Source organism: Lethenteron reissneri, chromosome 52 (assembly GCF_015708825.2).
Source record: "Lethenteron reissneri isolate LAM-NWPU_2019-01 chromosome 52, ASM1570882v1, whole genome shotgun sequence".
In the NCBI taxonomy this organism is placed as follows: Eukaryota; Metazoa; Chordata; class Hyperoartia; order Petromyzontiformes; family Petromyzontidae; genus Lethenteron; species Lethenteron reissneri.
In genome coordinates this window covers 1,146,680-1,171,127 of record NC_083830.1, presented here as the reverse complement: position 1 = coordinate 1,171,127, position 24,448 = coordinate 1,146,680, and the positions used below count along the sequence as shown (strand labels likewise).

Genomic DNA, 24,448 nt, shown 5'->3' with positions numbered 1-24,448 from the left:
ACAGACACACACACACAGACACACACACACAGACACACACACAGACACACAGACACACACACACAGACACACACACACAGACACACACACACAGACAGGTCGCCTCTGTTGTTGTGCGCGTGATGTGTGGCCGAACCTGTTCCCACGCCGGGGTGTGTAGCCACCCCCGCAGCGCAGCCCGCGGTAAACTTCCTCCGCGGTGTCCTCTCTGACTGCTCGGCACGGGACCCCAGTACAAGGAAGTGAACGCGCGTTCCCAACTCGCGCAAGGAATTTCACTTCACTTTTCAAATTCAAATGAGTGCCGTTTATCATGAGCTTAAAAAATGGTTCGGGAAAATCCATGTCATATAAAAAACAACGCGTGCAACTCGCATAGAGGCTAACCGTGTTCACGTAACGATTCTGAAGAAATGACTTGTGGGTATGTCGAATGAGTTGTAGGTGGAAATCGGCCATCCGTGACGGGTTCCGTGCCATCACAGAGTTGTTCAACGCCGCGGAGTTGTGAACAGCGGCCGCATCACTCAGCAGCGGACGACGCCAATGACCATCGGCCACTCACTCGGACACCAACGGGCGCTGCTGGAGGGACACGGTTTGACTTGAGCTGTCCTGTCGGGAGGTTGATTCTCTCCCGAATGGAAACACTGGAAGAGCAGACCCACCGCACTGCAAAAGCCCCTCCATTAAACCAGATACCGAAAAACTGATTTCGTAAACCTATTTGAGGAAGCCGTGGACAATGGGGATACATGTATTTTCGTCTGAGCTGTATCCCGCCTCGAGGAGATAGTTTTATTTGGGGCTCTGTTTGGGGTCACGGAGTTTGTTTTCGTGACGTTGACAGTCGTAGAACAGGGCGGTGGAGGATGTCGCATTTCAAAAAATTTGGCACAGATAATAAGGTTTAAAAAAACACCGTGTTTGATGTTTGATGAAAATAAAAATGGGGGATAAGGACCATTTTACAACCCCCATGCCCGATGAAATCATCACACGGTGTTTAAAATTCCGTAGAAGATGTAGATTTGAGATATTGCCGTACTGAACCACATGCTTGCCACGTAGGCAACGGGAATGCGAAAGTCAAAAGACGGTGGATTGGCGTGAGTGATCGCAGGTGGCACACACAATCACACCCAGGCTTCTGACGACTGCACCTGCGGGTCTACGGTCACGTGCGAATCGACGTGAACAACGTGAATCGGCATGGAGAGTAAACTGCGTCCACACAACCACGGCAGCGGCAGCAGCTGATGCAAAAACTCGGTACACAGATGGAAAATGTAAAACTCTCCGATCAGTATGCGGAGACTGTGGTCACCACCCACAACTGACCATGGAATATAGAACGACTCGCAAACACGAAGGAGCGATGATTCACCACTCCGCTACTTCTGACTCATCCCAATGTAAAATGATTGCTGTTGCTCTCCAGCGCAGTAGATACAAGTTGGATCATGCCATGATACTCCTTTTCTCTGATTAGTCACGGATGGTGCCAGCGGGGATGGTAGGTCTCTCGCTGTACTTCACGGCGCTGTCGACGCGGTGTTCATGACGTCGATATCAACGATCTAATAGCCGGCCACGCGATGCCGTCACTGGTTTGCAATGCCCCTCGGCACGCTGGGCCCTTGCGGGCCAACGCGTAGCGGCTACCGGCAACGCGTCGTCACGTGGCCAAGAGGTGCTCCCTCGCGATGGAGGAGTCGGGTGGACTCCGGCAGGGCCGTGACTTCACCAGAGACTCTTTAGGTTGACGCACAAGAGGTCACACGCTTGTGTCGGTTATTATTTTACCCATTAACAACGATTCCAGCTCGCCGTGTAACACGGCCTGCGTATTCACACGCACTGCGTATTCACACGCACGCGCTCGCACGCCCGCTGTTGTGGTCTCATCTTCCCCAAAGCCTGCTGACACTACTGCTGCGACGCAGCCTGACAGCGGTCGAGTGGAACTCGCGCTCCACAGGCCGCTGTGCCCGCAGCAGAGCGCATGCCTGCAATCCTCGGTTGGTGTTGGGCGAATGGAGAAAGGTTTCACCGTATAGACTCTCATATCTGCTGGTTTGGTGGTGGGGAGCAGGGAAGGGTTCAACCACAGATAGTGGAGACCGGACATTCGCTTGGGCAGTTGCTGACCGTGAGCACTGCCCCATAGTGCATTAGAGTTACCATTCTCGTATAGTTACCATTCTCTTCTACTCTTGTGTATGATAGCATCTGTTCAGAAGCTAGATGCCAATGTCGAGGTCTCATAATTAGCACAGCGAGAGGGCTGAGAGTTTTCTGTAGTTACTCGTGTCGTTACCATCAAAGTGATGCATGTGCAGCTATTGCTATATTTGTTGATGTCATGGCCTGAGATGATGGGGAATATTTTTTATTCGCCATTTTCTCATTGTCATTCCGCCACTGTTTTGGTGAAACAATGGCCATTTTCCTAGAAATGCGGTACTTTTTTGTTATTCACGTGTGGCCGGCTTTCATCAGTGCTCGCTAACAGCACCTGCCTCAACAGTCCGTTAAGGCTATACGGGGGATATTTGTTTGTGTGTAAGACAGACGGAACCTGATTGGTCGGGTCAGTCTGTCGCGAGGGGTGAGTCTGGTGACATCAGCGTGCATCCTCGATTCCCATTGGCACTGCTCCCCAGGTGCTGGTTGGCATGCGGGGGATTTTTCATGAGCAAATACTTCTGCTCATGAATGGGGCCTCTGAAGAAGATTCCTTTCAGAACTCGCGCAGAACAGCGTATCACCCGGCGTGAGAGCAGTCTGCAGAAGGAGACCACAAAATGGCTTCCAAGATTCCTTCAAGTGACCTTTAATTAACACACAAAGTAGGGGGCACACTTATCTACATGGCCACCTTTCAGATAATTGTCGCAGTTTTAGCGCTTAGAACTGGAATTTAGTGAATGTAGGTGATAAATCTTTTGGCGTCATCTGGTCCAACACCATGTGAGACTAGGCTCTAAGGAAAGCTGTCTCCGGTGTGGACCAATCAACTTCAAGGACAGTGCATACATTATCAGAGTTATGTTTTTTGTTTTTATTATGACTGCAGGTATTGTGGTCTATGCAAACATGACTCCTCGTAAAAAAAGGTGTCAGTTTTGTTGCCAGATAAAAGGGTAAAAAAACAGTTATCGTGATAAATCTAGTTACAAATTTAATGTATTATTGTTCAGTCATTTGTATCTGGCCAATACTCGGCTCTTGCGAACCCAGTTGAATCGAGGGTGTGGCTGAAACCTGGGATTGGAACCCAGGATCTCAGCCGTGCCGGCTCAGTGCTCCAACACGAGCCACCCGCCTCTCCTGACCCCCCACCCATCCGTGGCACATGTCGGGCCACGCACGTTGGTAGCTGCCAACGAGCGCAGACGCGTCCCGTCCAGCACCGCGCAGACCCTCGCGCTCACAGCGCAATGCAGCACCCATGAAGCTCTGTGGAGAGGCTATTTCAGGAATCGTGTTGGCAGTGGTGCGCAAATCGAGCCTGTGCGTGGCACTGACACTGCTTCATGACGAGTGTGCGCCCTTGCGCCGAGATTGTTCCTGGTCTCATTTGTTGCTTACCCCAGACTGATGTTGTTTTACTAATTATATGCATTCGCCCATTAACTTCATAAAAGTTTAAAAGCTTTGTTACCTAATATCTGCGAAATGTTACTCCAACCCTATTTTTAAAATAATTACCTCTTGACCTTGACATTTAAAATGTCACAGCCACTCTGTACCCTGGGGGAGCTATGCATCACTGGACTCGAATATTATTATTTTTATTTTTATCCTTCACGAGCCCAGCCACCAAGGTACAGAGAGAGAGATCTAAGGGCAGATTGTGGGACGCTGCCATCAGGGAAGATCGTGGAGGTTGCTGCGCTGCCTCACCACTGTGCAGCAGCAGTAGCAGCAGCTGCAGGATCTAGCGAAGAGTGGAGCGTGGCATTGTGGTGTTGCTGACTTTGGCCACGATGACGTCTTGATCTTATAACTCGACTGGCAAGAGAACGCGTAAACTTCTTTGCAGTCTGCATGTCTCTGTGGCTATATGATAGCAGAATGTTCGTCAGAACAGGGAGCCAATGGATTGGTGTCGGTCTCAGGGTTCTGGTTGTGATGCTCATTGCGTTATTTAATTATGCATCTGGAAGGTTTGTAGAGGAGCTCCCGGACCAGGCTGGAGCGCAGTGACTCTGCCACCGAGTAGATCGGTGAGAGGGCGACAATTCGCAGCGCATCATCCGAGGCGCCCCAGGTCGTTCCTGCAAGTTTATGGGTAATGTGATGAGTGTGTAATGTGATCGCATTACAGTGCTTAAAACACATTTCTAGCAATTTAAGTTACACCATTCCACAACAGTAACTCTGGAAACGCTAAAGAAAGCTTTTACAGTGTATAATCACGCTCTAGCACAGCGGTTATTAACAGCAAGTGGTAAAGTATTTTTTGCCGACGCTTTATAAAAAGAGCGGACAAATAGGTAAATGTGATGCAATAGTAATTTTCAGCACTTTGTAAATCCGCTGCTAGATGAAGGTCTCCTCCCGCCGTGGCGGTTACAAGGGGGGCATTCGACCATACTTCACCACACTGGTCGATGTGGAGGTGGGCGGTGGGGGGTCGGACTGATTCTGATATCGCTCGCCACTGACGTTAGCCGTGGCTGGGAATTACATTTTGGTAGCCAGGTTCATAGCACAGGGCGTTAGCCACGGCGCCACTGCACCCCACCAGTCCCACGCTAATGCAATGGAAACGGCGTCACGTAGATGATTCTATTACAGCTGCCATGCCACGTGGGCGCAGGTTTCGCATACAGAGCCACTGCAGTTCGATTTGTGTTGTTTGCATATTGAATTAAACACAAGTCAATGGGTGATTCCATGCCGAGTGACGGGCGAATGAAACGCAGTCTCGTGTGCGTGTTCACACCACAGGCAGACCGCGCAGTGACGGCGGGACCTCTTATCAAGCACTTCGTCTCGGGGGGGGGGGGGGGGCAGAAATGTGATGTGAAATACACTGCTGATTCTGATGTAATAATGCCAGTAATATAACAATGCCAATTATTTATTCAGGAAGGCCTCACTGCGGCCCCAAGACTCCATCATTGAGATGTTTGGCCGGTACCATTCATGAAGCGTTTGGCTCCTTGTGGCAGGAACCCAGAGAAACCCCAGGCAGGCCCAGGCTCTTGAGGGGCCACGCTCGGTGCTGCCACCTAGTGGCAGCCTCCTCGCCTACAACGCCCAGCCAGCCCTGGCGGAGGTGTCTCATCCTCGTACTAACCCGACTCAAGTCTGCTTAGCTTTCGAGATCTGATGAGGTTAGGTGGTAATCTTCTCGTAGGTGTAATCTCTATTCCGTTAGGATCTATGCCCCAGCTGTGTTCCGCCACAGTTTAATCTGGATATCCTAACACCTGTTTTATTGCCAGACAGGGTAAAACATGTTTTTTTTTCATCAACTAAATCTGAGTCTGCAAAATGACTCAACTGTGATGGAATTTAGAACTGATAGTTAAACCTACTGTCTTCTCTATTAACAGTAAAAACACATTTATGGATTAGAAAACACACCAATAAATGTAATTGCCCATGGTTAAACCTTAGTACCAATGGACTTCAGCAGTGCCCTATTCCTGGCATCTGGCCTTTCAAAATTACTCTATATGGTATAAAACTGTTAATAACATGCACTTTATAAACTTTATACTGAACAGGTGATTGTTTTTATCCCTGTATTTCTTTCACGAGTGCGCCCCGAATTACAGACTTCTGCTGGGCCCCCGCTCCGGGTACCCCGGTGCCTTGCGTAGCACCGAGGCCGTTTGAAATTCGCATCATTAGCAATTTCACACTTGAGCAAACAAACCCGAAACATTTCTAAGGGTAACAAATGTACAGGTTAACCTGGCGGGCCGCACCCTTGGATGTTGCGTGGCCTGGCCGAGTACGATGTCCTCTGTGTACAGTACACGATGAACTCCTTGACCCTTAGTTGTGTGTGCGAGGTCACGCCACTGCCTTAGACTCCCTTGGGCTCGTACTGACCAACTCACACCGCAGCTCCCTCGGGCAACACCGACAAGAAACCGCTCCGCAAGAATCACCTCCACCACTTCGTGTCGAGCGAGTTGTGAACAAGATTCCTCGGCAGATTATGAGGCTTGGCAGGACGCCTCGTGTGCGCCGGCGGGATTCTGAAGGTAATATCGCCGCTGCTCACAAAGTAAATCATATTCTACTCGTGTGCATGACTGCAGCGGCAGCAGCAGCAGCAGCAAACAGTTCAGAAGCTCGATGCCAATGTGGAGGTCTGCTGCTGGCCACGACGAGAGGGCTTCAGCAGAAAGAGAGTTCGTGTCGCTGTTCCTCCGCTGAAGGAGTGCAAGCTGCACACACCACACACGAACCCGTGTGTGGTCACTCCTGCAGTGAAGTGGAACGGCGAATTCCCGACCTGGGAGAATGGCACCGCATCAACTAATGCGGCACACTCAGTCATGGAAACATTAAAACGAAATTAAACAGGAAAGTAAATACATAAAAAATATGTAAATGCTATTTTGTAAAACCTTTATTTCTACCGCTGCCCAGCTCCGCGCTAGTTAACTATTGCAATTTAAATCACCCTAATGCTCCGTCCCGCATCAGTGGCCCAGTTGGTTTGCCCCAGCGGCACGGCTCCTGGGGCGCTTTCCCCTGGTAGGCGTGGACTCTGTCCACGGCGTTGGGGGGGGGGGGACCTGGGGACTGTGTGAGGCCACACTGCGCATGCAGGTGGTGACAGAGGCAGGTGGTGACAGAGGCAGGTGGTGACAGAGGCAGGTGGTGACAGAGGCAGGTGGTGACAGAGGCAGGTGGTGACAGAGGCTGCTGCGCTCACCGCTTCTGTCCACAGAGGTGAGGATACTCTCTGCGTGCGGCGCTGTTCCATTGCGGTTCACAGTGGAGTACTGGGTAATGATCAATGTGTTCACACTGCCAACGTACAACTCTGTTGGGACTTAATGGTTTTCACGTAACCATCATATGATGCTGATGTAAAGCAACGGCTGTCATTTTACATTGAGGTGGTTGATGAGCCAGACGATTGCGTCAGGAGTAGTGGAGTGGTGCGTCGCTGCTGTGATGATGCCTCCTTTGTGGTTCGGGCACTGAGTTATTAGACGCTCTGCGGTTCTGTTCTGGGTGGCGACCACAGTCATCCCACACTGCCCTGAGAATTTTTAATGTTCCTATTTGTGCCTCAAGCTGATGCGGTTCAGGGGTTGTGGCCCAGAAGCTTTGTGGAAAATCAAAGTCAGGGACCTGCGTCATTGGGTCTTTGACAAGGAACAGGTGTTTGTGACTTCTTGTGAACTCCATTCAGCTTTTCAAGATTTCGTCATTATCGCCAGGGCTAAAGTTGCACTGTTGAAGGTGAAGTGCATGGGTCCAAAAGGGGTTGTGTGGCTTAAAGCGGTGGTGGTGAGGGAGATTCTTTAGATTCTGGGATTATCATCTTTTGTTATTGATGCCCTTATTTTGCAATCGTGCAAGGGTCCCCTGACTGTCCGTTGTGGACTGTTATCTCCGTCACAATTGACACGATGGGCCACGTAGTAAACCACTGCAGGATGCGCTCCTTCAACGGAAAAGGAGTTGCAAATCAACACAAAATCTCTCTGCTGGAGCCCTCTTGCCGTGACTGGCAGACGTTGGCATTTAGTTCTTGAACGTGTTTTTGCCATCACGCGCAAGAATAGAATAGAATCCGTCTCTCGGTGTAATTCCCTGCTTGGCAGAACCGCTGATGGAACAGCCAGAGGAGGGGAGGGGGGCGGGGGCGGTGGTGTCCATGCCCTGTAGGCGAAGCGCATTGATTGAGAATCCCAAACTGGTGAAGCAACTGCTGAGAGTTCAGTGTATCAGTGTATCCGGGCTCTGAACATCTCAAATCTTAAATTTTCTTGGGAAAATATTTTATTTTATCCTTAATGATGTTCATTGGTGCAATTGCACGTTTACAATGTATGTATTTAGCTTGTGTCTGCATGCGCGGAGCCAGGCAGCAGCAGCAGCTTCATCGTGTTGCAGGTCGCGGCATGGCCCCACGTCGCCGCCCGGCTTCCTTGTTGTGCGCGGTCCCACGGCGATGCTCGTCGCCATCTTGGTCCTGTGCCTGGCACCGCCGGGGCTCCAGGTACTGCGCGGCGAGCCCAACCTGCGCGGCGAGCCCAACCTGCGCGGCTGCTGCTGCTGCTGCTGCTGCTGCACACAGTGGGACCCGTGAGCGGTTCGGAGCCTGCCGAGCAGGGCCCGGTCACGGTGCCGCAGATCCCACTTGGGCGGTGGGATCTGGTGACCAGGGTGGGGGGCGGGGTGACTTGTTTCTTGGCTGACAGACAAACGCCTGTCTTCTCTGTGGCTTTTTGTAAAATTGCCCAGACGATCTTTGCCTTCTTCGGTAGGGGAGCGGTGGCGACGAAGTTAGCGCGTGGCGCTACAAACAGCCGGCCCAAGTTCGATTCCAGCTCACATACAACGCCAGTGACTAATACCTTAACTGGTCCTGGACATGTCTTAGGTCGACTTAGCCTCAAATGAGTACCCAGTGTGTAAACATTGCTACTGGGGAGATAAATGCGGCTGGGTTTGATGCTGGCCACCGACTCCCTCGTGTGCCATGCTGGCTTTAATAGGAGTTCACTATCATAACTGCCAGCACTTTCTCCGATAGTATGTTAAGGCTATAGGGGGGTCTTTATCTTTGCGTGTGATAGTGATTGAGACACTGGGGTGCATCGCGTCGACAGCCGCTGCCATGCCTCGCCCGCACCTCTTGTGTTCGCAATCCAACAAAGATTCCCTCCGGCTTGAGAAAAGTGTGCTCGTTACAAGTGGTCGTTTTATTAATGATTGTTGTTGGGAGAGAGAGATTTGTTAGCTCGATTCGTTTCCAACCTGCTTTATTTGTTCTGTTGTAATGGGTTCTCTCGTCATTTACTGATGCGAGCCCTCCAGGAGCGTCGCAAATACTGTGCGTACACACGTCGCCTGGAACTCTAGCACCACTCATTCACTGCATCCAAGCAGCATCTGCCTCCAGCAGCTCAAGATGACTCTCAGGTGACTCTCAGGTACTCACCTGCTGAGCTTGGCGTATGAGGGACTTTGAGCTCTGGCTCGGCAATTCTGAGGTCTCGATCGAACATTGCGTCCGATTCGCGAGATACGCGCGCGGGATAAAATGTGTTTATTATTCTTGTGACTCACTCTGGCTCGTAATGCGTGTGCGCGCGTTTGTGTTTGTCCGCAGGAAGCGCCGCTGCAGCGATGGGGAAGGATAAAGGCCGCTACACCGTCACCCCCTCCTCGGAGCAGCACACCAACGGGGGGGGGGGGGTCGCCGGCGAGGCGACGGGGCCCACGAACGGCGACGTCCCCGCCCAGGAGCCCCAGGACTCGATGCAGCTGAAGAAGGAGATCTCGCTCGTCAGCGGCGTGTGCCTCATCGTGGGGAACATGATCGGCTCGGGAATCTTCGTCTCGCCCAAGGGGGTCTTGATGTACAGCGCCTCCTACGGCCTGTCGCTCGTCGTCTGGGCGCTGGGCGGCATCTTCTCCGTATTCGGGGCCCTGTGCTACGCCGAGCTGGGCACCACCATCACCAAGTCGGGGGCCAGTTACGCCTACATCCTGGAGGCCTTCGGCAAGTTCCCGGCCTTCATCCGCCTGTGGACGTCCCTGCTGATCATTGAACCCACGAGCCAGGCCGTCATCGCCATCACGTTCGCCAACTACCTGGTGCAGCCGATCTTCTCCACTTGCGAGCCGCCGTACGCCGCCTCCAGGCTCATCGCCGCCGCCTGCATCTGTGAGTCGGCCCCCCGGGCGTACAGGGCGCTGTGTCGGCAAAAACAGATCATCGTCTCGATGTTGCAGCAGGGCCTGTTTTGGCTACGCACCACGTGGCTGCCTGTAATGCAGCACTGTGGAGGCAGCAGCGAGGGTTGGTGGATCGCACACAGACATCGTCGTTGTGAAACTCCCTCCCCACGGGCGTCGAGGTGCCGTACCCTCGCTCACCAGGAGAAGGCAGTACAGGGAAATGTGGACTCCACCTGGTCCATGTGTATGGGATAGAGTGTTGCCCCCTCACACGCGTGGGTTGTCTCCAGGTGCTGGGGTTTCATCCCAAATGTACACAAACCCATTAATTGACTGAAAAAAAATCGCAATATATCGGGGACCGCAGAGCTCGGGCAATTGTTTGGCTCTTCCTCACCGCCTGGCCTCCTTGCCGCTTGTCTGTGGTTCCTCCGCACGGCACCGTGTGGGATGTACACTACCCTACTCATTAACCATTATTGGGTTCAGGAATCAAAAGGTCTTTAGATAAACACTTCAGGTGCAGAACATTGTAAAGGTGCTGAAGTGATTCAGCTTGACCTTTGCCCCCTTGCCTCTGCAGATTAACGCGGGAGCAGCTGAATAACCCGGCCATGGCTCTAGGTGTTGGGAACGCAGAAATAGAGCAGGGAAAACGTTCAGTTATAGCCCTCAGCCATTCCACTGCTGGATGATGTCCTCCTCATGCCCCACGTCGATCATGGGCGTTGCTTGGTAGTACAAGAATGCGCTGAGTTGCGCTTCTAGTGTTCATAAAGAGTAGCCCCCCCCCCCCCACGTCTACCCACTTCATCAACCAAAATCACTTCCTTACACCTGTCTTAAATAGCTGTCTGTAAATAGCCTCAACGAGCACTCATCCGGATTATTCCAAATCATCATTGTTGTTACCACCACCATCCCCACTCCCACCACTACCACGGCCACTTTCACATGCCTGTGATTGGAGGTATTCACGTTTTAAATTCGCACGATGGTCCCTAGTACAATCGTGCTTAACTACATTCATAATGACTAACTAACTCTTGCCATTTCGACGTAATCAATTTATATATTTTTAATTATAATGTAACAAACTAAAACACCAACAATCTCTTTCCATTACAAATTCCTCATCGTGCCCCATAACATTAATTCACGAGAATCACAGTAGCATTAGAATTCCATCACTAATACCCTGCACCTTACCGTAATTCAGGCGAGGTGATTTTCACACATCACCTTTTTGCACTGCCCTAACCCTCCAACCACAACCAAACAACTCGCGATGAATCTCGACCACCGCGCACGACTGTGCCGATGACATCGCGGCACCCACTTCAGGACCGGGATAGCGTGGCACTCGCAACCTGAGCTCCTGCTCACAAGCCGAGGTCGCTGGACGTCGTCTCCGGCGACACGTCGTTGCCCGTTGGGAGACTCCTCCCTCTGCTGGTGGAGCAGTCAGACATTTGGCACGTTTGCATCACGGGTGGAGAAGAGGTCACGACACACTTTTACACCACCACCAAACCAAAAAGAAACCAATTATGAATCAGATAATTGGTTCTTTACCCTTCTATCTGGCAACAAAACTGACACCTTTTTGCAAGGAGTCATGTTTGCATAGACCGCAATACCTGCAGTCATAAATACAAACAAAAGACATAACTCTGATAATGTGCACTGTCCCTGAAGTTGATTGGTCCACACCCGAGACAGCTTTCCTTCGAGCCTAGTCTCATATGGGTTGGACCAGATGACGCCAGATAGAAGGGTAAAGAACCAATTATCATATTTTTACTGGCAAATGAGGTCCCCATAGTGTGAATTATGAATCAGTTATGAATCACTTATGAGTCAGTTATGAGTCAGTTATGTCTTTGAAGTAATCTAGATTACTTTGGTAAATGTTGTTTCACCCATCGGATCATTTTACGTGGTTCCAAGGCAACTACTGTTTTCCGCAAAGTCTCTTAACTACCGCAGGGTCCGCAGCTTCATCGCTGGTGGGAGAAGCTTCCAGCGTGCAGATAGCAGGAAGCTGATCTGTGTCGTTACATTCCACGGATCTCGAGATGAGATTGTGTTCACTTTGACTTGTCACAGGCACGGTGCGCCGCACACTCGCTCTTTTGCCAAATCTTTTACAACTCGTACAGAACGCCGCTGGTAGAAGAATCGAGAGGAGAAAACACTTGAAACCGTTTATAAAATGTCACTGGTTAATCATATGCTTGAGTACGATACAGTTTTCTATTGGTTCCAGGGGAAGCGTGGAATGTGAACGCGTGTTTGTGACACGTTCTGACCGCACGCACTTTCAAGAACTCCGTGTTCGAGTGCAGTCGTCAGCTTTGGTGACTGATTGCGCTGCACTCAGACTTTGGAGTGGACACGGTGCATCCACACACCCCGCCCCAACGCCTCTGTCCACCCAGCAATGTACACGGGGACAACCACAGTTCGTCTTTCAGCAGGTGTTGTGTGGTGGGGTAATGTGTGGGTACACCCACCTCTTCCAAGATATTTGGTCAGCGTGGAAGAGGAGACCGAAATATTATATAGAGGAGGCTCTCCAGAGGTTTCTCGAGTGGTGGCCTCATCCAGCAGCAGTGGAATGAGCAAGGCATTGCAGGACTGTCCATTTATCTGGCTACCCACAAGAGATCTCTCCCATACACGAACACGGATTGGGTAAGGGAAAGAGAAGGGCAATCATCCTCTCGTTTCTGTTGGGTTAGATTGTCGCGTAGGTATAATGTTGTAAACAATAACCTTCCACCACCCAACGGCGGGGCCAGTCGATTTGAGTTGTCACGTCACGAACGAATGTACCATTGATTTGGTTTATCAGCAAAACCAGTTATGGTGATAGGCCCAAGCAAAATCGAGAGAGTTTTGTCGGACATTTTGCTGGAGATGCCATCCAGCTTCGTCAGATGCCATCGGCAGCTCTGTTCTCGCGCGCCAACGCGGCACAACGTGTGGACTAATCTCAATATGTTCTATCCGTACAGGGCTGGAATGTCTCCCCCTTTACACAAGTGGGTTTTCTTTCCGGCGCTCCCATTCTTAAAATGTCTTAATATATAGAGGACCGCAGATCTTGGGCGAATTGATGGTGCCGGCTCACCACCCGCCGTGACTGCTGCTGCTGCTTTCCTGCTCGTTTGCCTCCGAGTCGTTTTATCTCTCCGAGAGCGAGCGTGGCGGGATGGCTGCGGAGTGACGTTACGAGAGTTGTAATTCCGGTCGTGATTGTCACGATGTCTGCCGTGGGCAGTGAAGCGTTTGATGGTAGCGAGTGCATATCTCCCCCCCCCCCGCCCCTCCCGTGGTGCAGGCCTGCTGACGTTTGTGAACTGTGCGTACGTGAAGCATGGCATCCGCGTGCAGGACCTCTCCACCTACGCCAAGGTCATCGCGCTCATCGCCGTCATCATCGCCGGCATCGTCTTTCTCTGCAAAGGTACGAAGTCACACCACTCACGATTAGCGCGCTCGGCTACGTGCAGTGTGAACCAAGTTCAACATAAATCTTATGTGCTCTCAATCGTCGACAATGTCTCGGTGATGTGCGCTTTTCGCGGTCGATCGTAATACCACGGGCGGCATCTCGATGCGGGCATCTTCAGTGCAGATTCTAATGACGATCCCCACAGCAGTCGTGGTGAAAGCTTGAAAGACAAAACGCTCAACACGCAGCCCAGCCAGGAAAGCTGCGCATGGATATTAAAGAGTCTTGTTCCCGTCTGGACCGTGTTCCGTTCCACGAGAGTTTCGCAAAACCGTGGCGACATCGCAGGGCCCCCCGCCGGACCCTGCGTCCGCCGATTGTGGTGACCGCTCCGTTGTCGTTGCTGCCCGCTGCATTCAGGAAAGACAGAAAACCTGGAGTCGTCATTCGAAGGCTCGAACTGGGACGTGGGGAACATGGCCCTGGCGCTCTACTCGGCGCTCTTCTCCTACTCGGGCTGGGACACGCTCAACTTCGTCACGGAGGAGATCAAAAACCCGGAGCGGTGAGGAGCCCTTGCCGGAGGCGCCGTCTGTCCCACGGAGCTTCCACCGAGATCGCGTCAGCTGCTCATGAAACGCGGTCGCCGGTGCAGATTATGGTGTCCGTGTTCTGTTTATTCTTGAGACGACTTGTGTCGAAGAGTCCGGCGTATGCGCGTAGAGTTGCTGAAGCTCGGCTTTGTTCGCACTTTTTCCCGCGTGCACCGCCAGCAGCACCACCCCTCCTTCTGGAACCTTCTCTCGGCCACTGCATTGTGAGCCAAACTCCCACCTCTTCTCCTTTAATTGCCCCAGCCAATCAAATGGCTGTTCCACCTGACCAAGCAGGATCGTCCCGGTACAGCGATCAGCGAATAGTTCTAAAATATAATTAAAAAATCTTAATTATGAATTTTTATAAAGCGTGGTCCATGCAAATTGCATCTCGCAATCGCTGAGGAGCCACAGACCGAGCTGGACGGCTGCCAGGCGATGAGCCGGTGCTACCAACGATTGTTTTGCAGTTCTTATATTGAGACAGAATCATGTAATATGATCGATAACGGATCGTATTTTGACCTTCCATACAGCAGCGTGAGTGTGATTATAAGAGACGGCTCACAGGGGTGTACAGCTGCCAGTTTGCTTTGCGTTGTTCATTCTGGGGGGAGCGAGTCTCAAAGTGTGGTTTGTCTTACCTGACAAGCACCTGTGCCTTACACCTGCACGAGATGTGCCGTCTTGTATCACCGAATCGCATCCAAAGAAGGGTGACGTCGATCACAAGCCCCACGAGTTTTCTCTGCACGCACTCTGCAGGAGAGACGAACCACTGAGGTCGCACGCCAGACGAAGCCTGCTCCCCCGTGCATCGCCGCCGCCGTAGCGCCGCTCGTTCGGACGGTCACGGATCGAATTCGGCAGCCGCCCCGAAGCTTAGCGCACGTGGATTAACCACGATAAGCGTACGCGCCATCTGCCTCATTCGCGGTGGATGTTAACGATCCCTTGACGTCATTCGCAAGAGAAGGCCATTGTGTGCCGGCGTCATGGTACAAAATTGCCAAATTCGAAAATGACACCGCAATTTAGCCCATTGGGACTTTATGCACCGCGGCAATCGCCACCCCCTTCTGGCAGCGGACCAATGCCCCGGGGGTCACTCAGCGAGTGAGAGTCACCCAGCCTCTCGAGTCCTCAGCTGGAAGTCCTCTGCTGGTTAAACAAAAATTACCTGGAAACGTGCTCGTAGGCGTCACACCGATTGCGTAACGGTGTCATCCATAGCGACGGCTTGGGGAGGCCTTCATGCAGCAGTGGATTGATCATGGCCGATGATGAATAGAATAGTTGTAACACTGTGGACGTAGTGCTGAATAACAAGAGGGTGGGGAGCACAGAGCTGCCCCGTGGGAAGCCTCGGGTGATCTGGTGATGTGGTGATGTGATGATGTGGTGATGTGGTGATCTGGTGATGTGGTGATCTGGTGATCAGGTGATTGCTGAGCTGCCTCGCCGCACGCTCTGTTGCAGGAATCTCCCTCTCTCCATCGGCATCTCCATGCCCGTCGTCACCGTCATCTACATCCTCACGAACGTGGCCTACTACACCGTGCTGGACCAGACAGCCATCCTGAACAGCGATGCTGTAGCCGTGGTGAGTGTCCACTTTGTAAGATTACATTTTCAGATAATTTTGATCATCAGGTCTCGAGGGATTTGATTCTGAATTGTTTTTAGATTGCATTGACACCCCGTTGATTGTCCACTATTTCACTCTGGATGATACGTTATCCCCCTATGTTATATTTGCTTCTGTCGGATGCCTGCGTTTTCCTCCTGGGGTCTCCTGGGACAGGTACACAATTGTAGTGAACAGTCTGCGAATATACATAACAAACATATACACAACACTGTTTGATTATATTAAATGAACGCACTTCTGAAACAGGCAAACAATTTTTGCGTCCGTTGCCCCCCCCCCCCTCTTCGATCAGGCTCAGTTGTTACAATCCAGATGTTGGGGGGTATTTATGAGTTCCCCCATTGTATTGTTTCCAGCCATAGCAAGTCCACGTGTGCTGTTGGTGCGCTCTGGTCGAGAGTCTCGTGCTTATTCCACGGCGCAGTCGACGGTGGACACTGCTCTGCGAGTGACGCCCCCGTGCGGTGTGTGTGCCTCGCCAGACGTTCGCGGACCAGGTGTTCGGCATCTTCAACTGGACCATCCCACTGGCCGTGGCACTCTCTTGCTTCGGGGGGCTCAACGCCTCGATCCTCGCCGCCTCCAGGTAGGGCACCGGTCGCACTGAGCAAGCGAAGCGACGCGGCCGGGATGTCAGGCACCTGCATCTCGGTGCGCGTCGTCGCGACGGAGCCAGCGTGAGGAGCTCCAGTCGCGTCGTCGCGACGGAGCCACCGTGCATGTTTACGGCGAGCCCCCCAAGTCGGCGACGATGCCTCGCGCACTGTTGCCGGATCCTCTCGTCCTATTGACCACTCTCAATTGCAGAAATTACTTCGACCGTCTGACTCCACTCATCTCCCCCCTCCTCCTCTCTCTCTTCGCCACCCGCATCCCTGCAGCTGCTGTACTCTCTTCCAGCGGGCGCTCTCTATAGAGGCGGAGATGTGAGGGGTGGAAATGTGAGGAGGGAGAGGTGGAGAATGTGAGGAGGGAGAGGAGGGAGATGTGAGGAGTGGTGTGGCTCTGTCACGTATCCGACTCGCAGCTCGTGTCTCTGCATCAGAACGCACATCCCAGTCAGAGAGTGATTGGCAGACGTGCGGGTGGGACTCAAGCGCTTAACGGTGCCTGCAGGGGGTCGCCTCGAGCTGGACACGTTGACCCCTGTAGCTGGAGACGTTGACCCCTGTAGCTGGACACTTTGACCCCGTGTCCATGGGAGGTGGACGCAGTGATGAGGCTCCTCTGCAGAGTGAAGCTCTCTACCGGTAGTGTCAATAGGGGACTCCGGCTCGACTCTTTCTGCCGGCAAGATCCGATTCAGCTGAGCAGCTCTGCTACCACGACGACCACCGCCCAATTCCATCGACAGCGGTGGCAGCTACAGGACATTACAGTTACAGAGATACATAGATGCTCACAGAGTTACACAGATACCCACAGAGTTACACAGATACTCACAGAGTGACAGATACCCACAGAGTGACATAGATACACATAGAGTTACACAGATACCCACAGAGTTACACAGATACCCACAGAGTTACACAGATACCCACAGAATTACATAGAGACTCATAGACTTAGAATCAGTCACGGAGTTGATTGCTTCAGCCGGTAAGGTTCATCGAGCTAAGCAGCTCTCTTACAAAGACCACCACAGCCCACGACTGTCGGTGCTGATGGCAGTTGCAGGACATTGCAGGTTGGGAATGTGTAAACTAGCGAGAGCAAATCCCAAAATCCGCGCCTCTCCGTAAATCAATGCAGATATCCGTGAGGTCGCCCCTAGGGAAGCACAGAACATTTACCGCCACTTCTGGTGACTCATCTGTGAATACGTGCGAGGAGGAAGCATTTTCCGCCACTTAGAGGCCGCTCCTGTTGTGTGTGAAAAGAAATGCAGATAATGGAAGAATCCATTAGTGCAAAGAAGTAATTTTAGCAAATCGGGGCCTGGGTTAGGCATGGGAATTGTGGGTAATTTGCGCTAAAGTCAGGTCCAGTATATTCACTTTCTCACAGCCGTCTGAGCGTGTCTGGCGCACGGCAAGAGTCTTTTCTAATTTGTATTTGCTGTGCTTCTTAACTTTTTATTTATTTAAACATAACGTGATCGTTTCCAAAAGAGGGTACAAGTTTGTCATCAGCCGGTGTGTATTTCACGTACTTGACTTTCCAGTGCACTAAGTTGAACACGACGTGTCGATGCTCTGTGAGCGTGTTCTCCATCGACAGGCAACTTAGATCTTCAATTGGCACCTTTATCAGATGGCAACTCTGCACTCCCTTGTTTTACAACTAAGTGCATAGGCAGGAAACTGCACCTCGTTTTTGACACAGACGTCCCACAAGCGCTTCGTTTGTATCCATAATAGAGGTTTTTTTGGGTTAGATTGCGTAAATATCAATTTGTCAGTTAGACCCACCCAACACGGCTGTTTAGTAAGGGTTGTCACGTAAACGAAACATGCCACTTAGGTGCAAGGTCAGCACACTGGTGTGTTGGAGAGTAAACCCACAACATTTACAATTCGAGTACGACGTTTTGCCAGTAATTACAACCAGCCTCATGCGGTGACAGCCAGAAATCCTCCTGTTTAGGTGTTAACTAGAGGGATACATGTGATGTCATCACTGCGAGACGATCAGTTTGTCATTTCTGACTTCACGGTGGTCGAGGCGTATATTACTCTGATCCCAAAATTGTGACCTATGGTATTTTTGTAATTGCCGCATTGGATGTGCATTTCTGTTTGTTTTCTACACCGCTGTTGACTCAGCCTGAGCACTATTGCGTCAGGAGTGTGATTGCGACCGCGGTCGACACTAAGAGGCGCTTGACGCGGTCGTGCTGCTGCTGCTGCTCTGCAGGCTGTTCTTCGTGGGCTCGCGCGAAGGACACTTGCCGGACGCCATCTGCCTGATCCACATGGAGCGCTACACGCCCGTGCCCGCCCTGCTCTTCAACGTGAGACCGTCTGAGATCCATTCCCACGGTTTTCATAGAGTGCACACGTACAGTGTTCATTTTCACTCACCTGGCATGAAATGCTATCTTAAAATGCATAATTCTAGAATGCCTCGGTATGTTTTTGTTTATAGGCCGAGTAGGCGCTGTTATTTGACTAGACGCTCTGCCGCCGGGCTACTCGGGCCAGGGCATCCAGCGAAGAGGCGGAGCGTGGGGGTCGGGCCTCTGCCTTGAATGATGAGACAAAGCCACCATAGCAGAACAATGCCACAGTGCGGAACACGAACCATAATGATCTAAGACAAGGGGACCGCTATGGATATGTTCAGGAAATGCTGGTGGTTTTTGCACAAGCACAAAGGCTGTGTGCTATTGGCAAATTACTCATTTGGGATCGCGCACAGCAGCGACATCGCTCCTTCTGACAAAACCTGGCAGGACCCTCCTGAAAAAGAGTCTTGAGACTCAGCGAGGCTTTCCTGGGTGAACCGGCAGAATCATAATCACAATGGAATACATCACGTGTAGCTAATTTCAACTGTACGCTTATCCGCTGCATCCATTTGTTCAACGAGAGACAAAGCAAGCATCCATATCGACCTGCTCACAAACAGGAGGTGTTTTAGAAAAAATTATGCATTTTTACCCATCCTATCCAGGTTTCAAAAGTATGGTTATCTGAACAACCCGCGCCAATTTGAACAGGAATAGCGAAGCTGCCCCACCCTGAACCACGTGTGCGCGCAGCCCCTGCGGTCGGCCTGGACGGCGCGACGTCTCGGACGCGGCCGCTCCGAGTCGAGCCTGACAGCACGCGTGGCTCTGCGTCCTTGTGTGTTGCTGCAGGGCATGATGTCTCTGATCTACCTGTGCGTGGAGGATATCTATCAGCTCATCAACTACTACAGCTTCAGCTACTGGTTCTTCGTGGGGCTCTCGATAGCCGGGCAGTTGTACCTGCGGTGGAAGGAGCCCAATCGACACCGGCCGCTGAAGGTACCCCTCACGCGGGAAACGCCGTGGCCTACCGCTCCATTCACCAATGCTCCAGTTGGGCCCCGCTACAGGACAAGCACACGATGGCCAAACATCCAAATGCTGAAAAGAATTGTCTGGAAATCACTCAATTGGGATTTCGCATAGCAGCAGTAACATCACCCCCCTACTGCTAAAACTTTGCAGGAACCTCCTGAAAAATAGTCTTAAGACCCGGTGAGGCTTTCCCAGGTAAACAAGTGAAATTATACATACGAATAAGGTTTTTCAAATAAATTATTTGACTTGAATCCAGAGGGCAGTCATACCGATGTAGAGAAAGCTTTACTAAAAAGTTGCGATCAAAAACACGCACGAATTAAGGTGTTAGTTTGAGTAATTTCCTAAATGCAGTAAAACACTGCTTACATAATACTGTGTGCACAGTGCGGAGAGATTACACTCTGTGTAGATGCGTCCCATTATTGACACTTTACACTGATAACGAATGACTGTTTGCCGGTGGAGATGTTAGTCATGTGACGGCTGCGTTTCCTAATCCGCGTGTGTGCTTGTTGTTGTTGTGGTTGTTGTTGGCAGCTGAGCATCATATTCCCCATCGTGTTCTGCTGCTGCACCGTGTTCCTCGTCGTACTCCCGCTCTACAGCGACACCGTCAACTCCCTGGTGGGCATCGCGATCGCCCTCACCGGCGTGCCCGTCTACTTCGTCACGATCCACCTGTCAGAGGAGAAACGGCCCAAGATCCTCCGCAAGATCACCGGTAATCAAGAGTGGACGCACCGCACGAGTGCCCTCCTTTAACGAGCTAAATTGGCAGCAATAGCAACAACAACTGCAATCGTTCTTATAATGTTTAGTTGGAAATATTTGGATCGTTTGTGCAATTTGCATCGTTCGTGAAAATTGCATCTGGCGGTTGCTGAGGAATGAGACGAGGTTGGAAGGCAGCAGCCAGGTTGTGAGCAGGTACCACCAACAATTTCCCAAGTTTTGCAGTCCCCGATTAATTAAGATGTTTTTCAGCCAATTAATAAACTATGAAATCGACGGTTATATCCACGGACCGATTGCCCGACAGCATAGTCCAAATCCCCTCATACATTGTGGAAATCGGTGAGTAATATGTTGGTGGTGATGATGATGATTGAAATGCATTTCCATGTAGCTTGAGTGGCATGTCCCAGGTGCCCAGGCGGGGCTGGCGCACGTCGTCTCACTCGCCGTGACGCGAGCCCCGGACACGCGGTTTGTGTCTGGGTCCAAACATTGAGCAGCCGATCGAATTAACAATATTCATTGGCTGCAGGTGACTTCTCTATAGTATTTGACATGAACACTGCCCTATATAGGTAAACATAATAGCCGACGATTAGGGCAATGGCCCTCTCTCTGCAATGGATTCAAAGCAGAAAGAGGAGCATTGCCAGAAATATCGCCTATTCTATACCTTTCCTTGTCAGGCAGCGTCATCCACGAGTGTGTTGAAGTTGTTGTTAATGCTGCTTGTGCACCACGACCAACGTAGCAGCAGCATCGCCAGTTAACTTGCCCAGCGTGCATAGGAATTGTTCCTGATTGTAGACAGTAGAGAGGCTCAATGATGAGTTACGTAATCCGGTACGAAGAAGAGACTAACACCATGTTCTGTTTCGTCCGCAGATTTTATCATGAGATACACGCAGCTCATATGCAACTGTTGTCTCACGGAGCTTGACAAAGAGGCCGACAAGGAGTCTGAGCCCAAGTCGAGTTGAAGCTTCCCACGAGAGCGACCTCCGGACGCTCTGCCCTTCCTGCTCATCGGGCTCCCGGGAGAGGCCGTGCCAGCGGTGTGCACTGAGGATCCATTACAGCGCAGGCAGCCCCGGAGTTGAGGCACAGTCGTCACATTGTGCGAATCCCGAAGCAGACTTTGACAGTCTCTAATAACTGAAATGATACCATCAGCTGTGGCTGTCACGATTACATTGTATTCTTGTTATATTTGAGACAGTTTCGTTGTTGATTTTTTTTATGGTAATTATTATTTTTATATTTGGGTGAAACTACTGAATTTGATTGCACATTACTATTAACTCTGCTGAATGGGTACTTTGCTAACATTATTTACGTTAATTGTTGGCTGGTTAGGGGGGTCTAATGCCTCGCGAGAACACTGGGCTCCTGCCGTCAAATATGGGTTTTGACCTCCAGGTCATTCCGGTCCTCAGGTCTACTGAGCAGTCTGGTAGGCAGTGGACTGAAAGATCAACCCATCTTATTAAACTTTTGCTATTTCTCTGAATCCACCTAATTCCAGCACTGAGGTTTACGGTGTGGGTGTGAGTGACACGTGACGAACACTTCCTGTAGAGAGTGCGCGCCCGAGTGTGGATTACAAGGCCTGCACAAGTGACACTTTAAGGGACATCGACACAGGGTGGTGTACTACTGGCTGCAGCGATTCCTCGTGAGAATGTCTCTGTCTCTCACTTGACGCTGGAATATATGCGGAGCGTGAGAGAATAAACAAACCTCACTGGACTTGAGATCGTAATGCGAGCACTACAGTTGGCCCTTTTAGCGTTGCCACACAAATCTAAATAATGGCGGCAACGAACGTTGGGGATCCTTTCCCGGTCAGAAACGCGACGTTTGTGCCATAACAGTTCCTGAACCCCTCCTGGAAGTGCCTTATAATCCAGACAAGATACAACACACTTCTGAATAGGTTCGTTTTTAAGCAATGTCCATTTGATATTTTCATAAACGATCTTTGTTGCTGGCATGAGACATTGGACTAGTAGCGGCATGCCGTATGGCGAACGTGCAATGATAAACCCTGACCTTGATTGTGGCTGTGGTGGATTGTGATTGTTTGCGACCACGTTCCGTCAGTTGTATTAGTCTCCTCGCATTTCAACTCATTGTCCATTCAAATAAAAATAGTTTTCATGTAAGCTTTATCCTTTAGACACCACAGTCTATTTCCACGGCTAGTTTTGAATGCATAGTTGTTTCACACAATAATAAATTAATATATATGTGTGTGCTATTGAATATATGCATCGTATATAGGTATCGTGAAGGTAAATTAGCCCATGTGGCCACGTTCAATGTGGGCTGCCACCCCCGCTCCAGCCGGCAAAACTTTTTGCAAATGTTACGAAGCTGGTGTTGTTGTCTCAAATTGATTCGAACTTGGTTTTATTTTGCACTTTTTATTAATTTTCTTGACTTGTTAATAAAAGTACACAAACCCTTCTTTTGGGTGGGTTTTTGTTTTACTTTACAGGAGTTTACACACACGTGCGTGTGTGGGGTGTGTACGTGCGTGTGGGGTGTGTACGTGCGTGTGGGGTGTGTACGTGCGTGTGGGGTGTGTGTACGTGCGTGTGGGGGTGTGTACGTGTGTGTGGGGTGTGTGTACGTGCGTGTGGGGGTGTGTGTACGTGCGTGTGGGGGTGTGTACGTGCGTGTGGGGTGTGTACGTGCGTGTGGGGTGTGTACGTGCGTGTGGGTGTGTGTACGTGCGTGTAGGGTGTGTGGGTGTGTACGTGCGTGTGGGGGGTGTGTGTACGTGCGTGTGGGGTGTGTACGTGCGTGTGGGGTGTGCACGTGCGTGTGGGTGTGTGTACGTGCGTGTGGGGTGTGTACGTGTGGGTGTGTACGTGCGTGTGGGGGGTGTGTGTACGTGCGTGTGGGGTGTGTACGCGCGTGTGGGTGTGTGTACGTGCGTGTGTGGGGGTGTGTGTACGTGCATGTGGGGGGGGTGTACGTGCGTGTGGGGTGTGTGTACGTGCGTGTGGGGTGTGTGTACGTGCGTGTGGGGGGGGGTGTGTACGTGTGGGGGTGTGTACGTGCGTGTGGGGTGTGTGTACGTGCGTGTGGGGGGGTGTGTACGTGCGTGTGGGGGTGTGTACGTGCATGTGGGGGTGTGTACGTGCATGTGGGGGGGGGGTGTGTACGTGCGTGTGGGGGTGTGTACGTGCATGTGGGGGGGGGGGTGTACGTGTGTGTGGGGTGTGTGTACGTGCGTGTGGGGTGTGTACGTGGGTGTGGGGGGTGTGTGTACGTGTGTGTGGGGGGTGTGTGTACGTGTGTGTGGGGTGTGTACGTGGGTGTGGGGGGTGTGTGTACGTGTGTGTGGGGTGTGTACGTGCGTGTGGGGGGTGTGTGTACGTGTGTGTGGGGTGTGTACGTGGGTGTGGGGGGTGTGTGTACGTGTGTGTGGGGTGTGTACGTGCGTGTGGGGGGTGTGTGTACGTGTGTGTGGGGTGTGTACGTGGGTGTGAGGGGTGTGTACGTGCGTGTGGGGGGTGTGTACGTGCGTGTGGGGGGTGTGGTGTAGTGGATAGCGCTACGCTGCGCGATGAACCCGGTGATCCGGGTTCAATTCCCGCTCACGGCCAACCCCAGTGATGAATATCTGAACCGGTCCTGGGCCTCCACTAGGTCGACTCAGCCTGAAATGAGTACCAGGTGCGGTGTGAAAACATCGCCACTGGGGAGACAAAGGCGGTCGGGCGTGGTGCTGGCCACCCACCCCCTCGTGTACCGTTCTGGCCTTCAAAAGTGCTTGCGCTAACAGCACTTGCCCCTACAGTCTGTTAGGGCTATACGGAGAATCTTTGTCTTTTTTGTGTGGGTGTAAACACGCCCAAGTTGCAGCCTTAAAATCATCCTGTATCCAGACGTCACTCAACTCTGCACCTCGAGAGATGACCCCGACTGTCACCCGCACGGTCAGACTGGCTCGTGTCTACCGCCGGTCACCGGGGTTCCATTCAAGAGGCCGTGACAAGCCGCGGTACGGCAGCAGGCAGCCGCCAGCCTCTACCCCGGCCCTCTCAACTCCCTCGGTCGAACATGCGGAGTTGAGCGAACGGCCCCCGCCGGCGAATTCCCAG

General features: G+C 51.6%; 1 protein-coding gene across 8 annotated transcripts in view; it reads left to right on the top strand.

The window, feature by feature from the left end:
• SLC7A7 (solute carrier family 7 member 7) overlaps positions 1–22,802 on the top strand; it is a 28,708-nt gene extending 5,906 nt beyond the window's left edge. Inside the window, exons 3-13 of one of the 8 annotated variants that reach the window (XM_061573397.1) lie at positions 445–598; positions 8,075–8,209; positions 9,326–9,883; positions 13,244–13,369; positions 13,778–13,922; positions 15,433–15,556; positions 16,087–16,190; positions 18,461–18,557; positions 19,407–19,556; positions 20,136–20,319; positions 21,219–22,802. In XM_061573397.1, the coding sequence (XP_061429381.1) occupies positions 547–598; positions 8,075–8,209; positions 9,326–9,883; positions 13,244–13,369; positions 13,778–13,922; positions 15,433–15,556; positions 16,087–16,190; positions 18,461–18,557; positions 19,407–19,556; positions 20,136–20,319; positions 21,219–21,313 (1,770 nt within the window). In that variant the 5' untranslated portion in view covers positions 445–546 and the 3' untranslated portion in view covers positions 21,314–22,802. Of the gene's footprint in view, positions 1–444; positions 8,210–9,325; positions 9,884–13,243; positions 13,370–13,777; positions 13,923–15,432; positions 15,557–16,086; positions 16,191–18,460; positions 18,558–19,406; positions 19,557–20,135; positions 20,320–21,218 lie in introns of those variants that run through there. The other 7 variants (XM_061573403.1, XM_061573402.1, XM_061573401.1 and 4 more) reach the window with 7 other exon arrangements.
• The last annotated feature ends 1,646 nt before the right edge of the window (positions 22,803–24,448 follow it).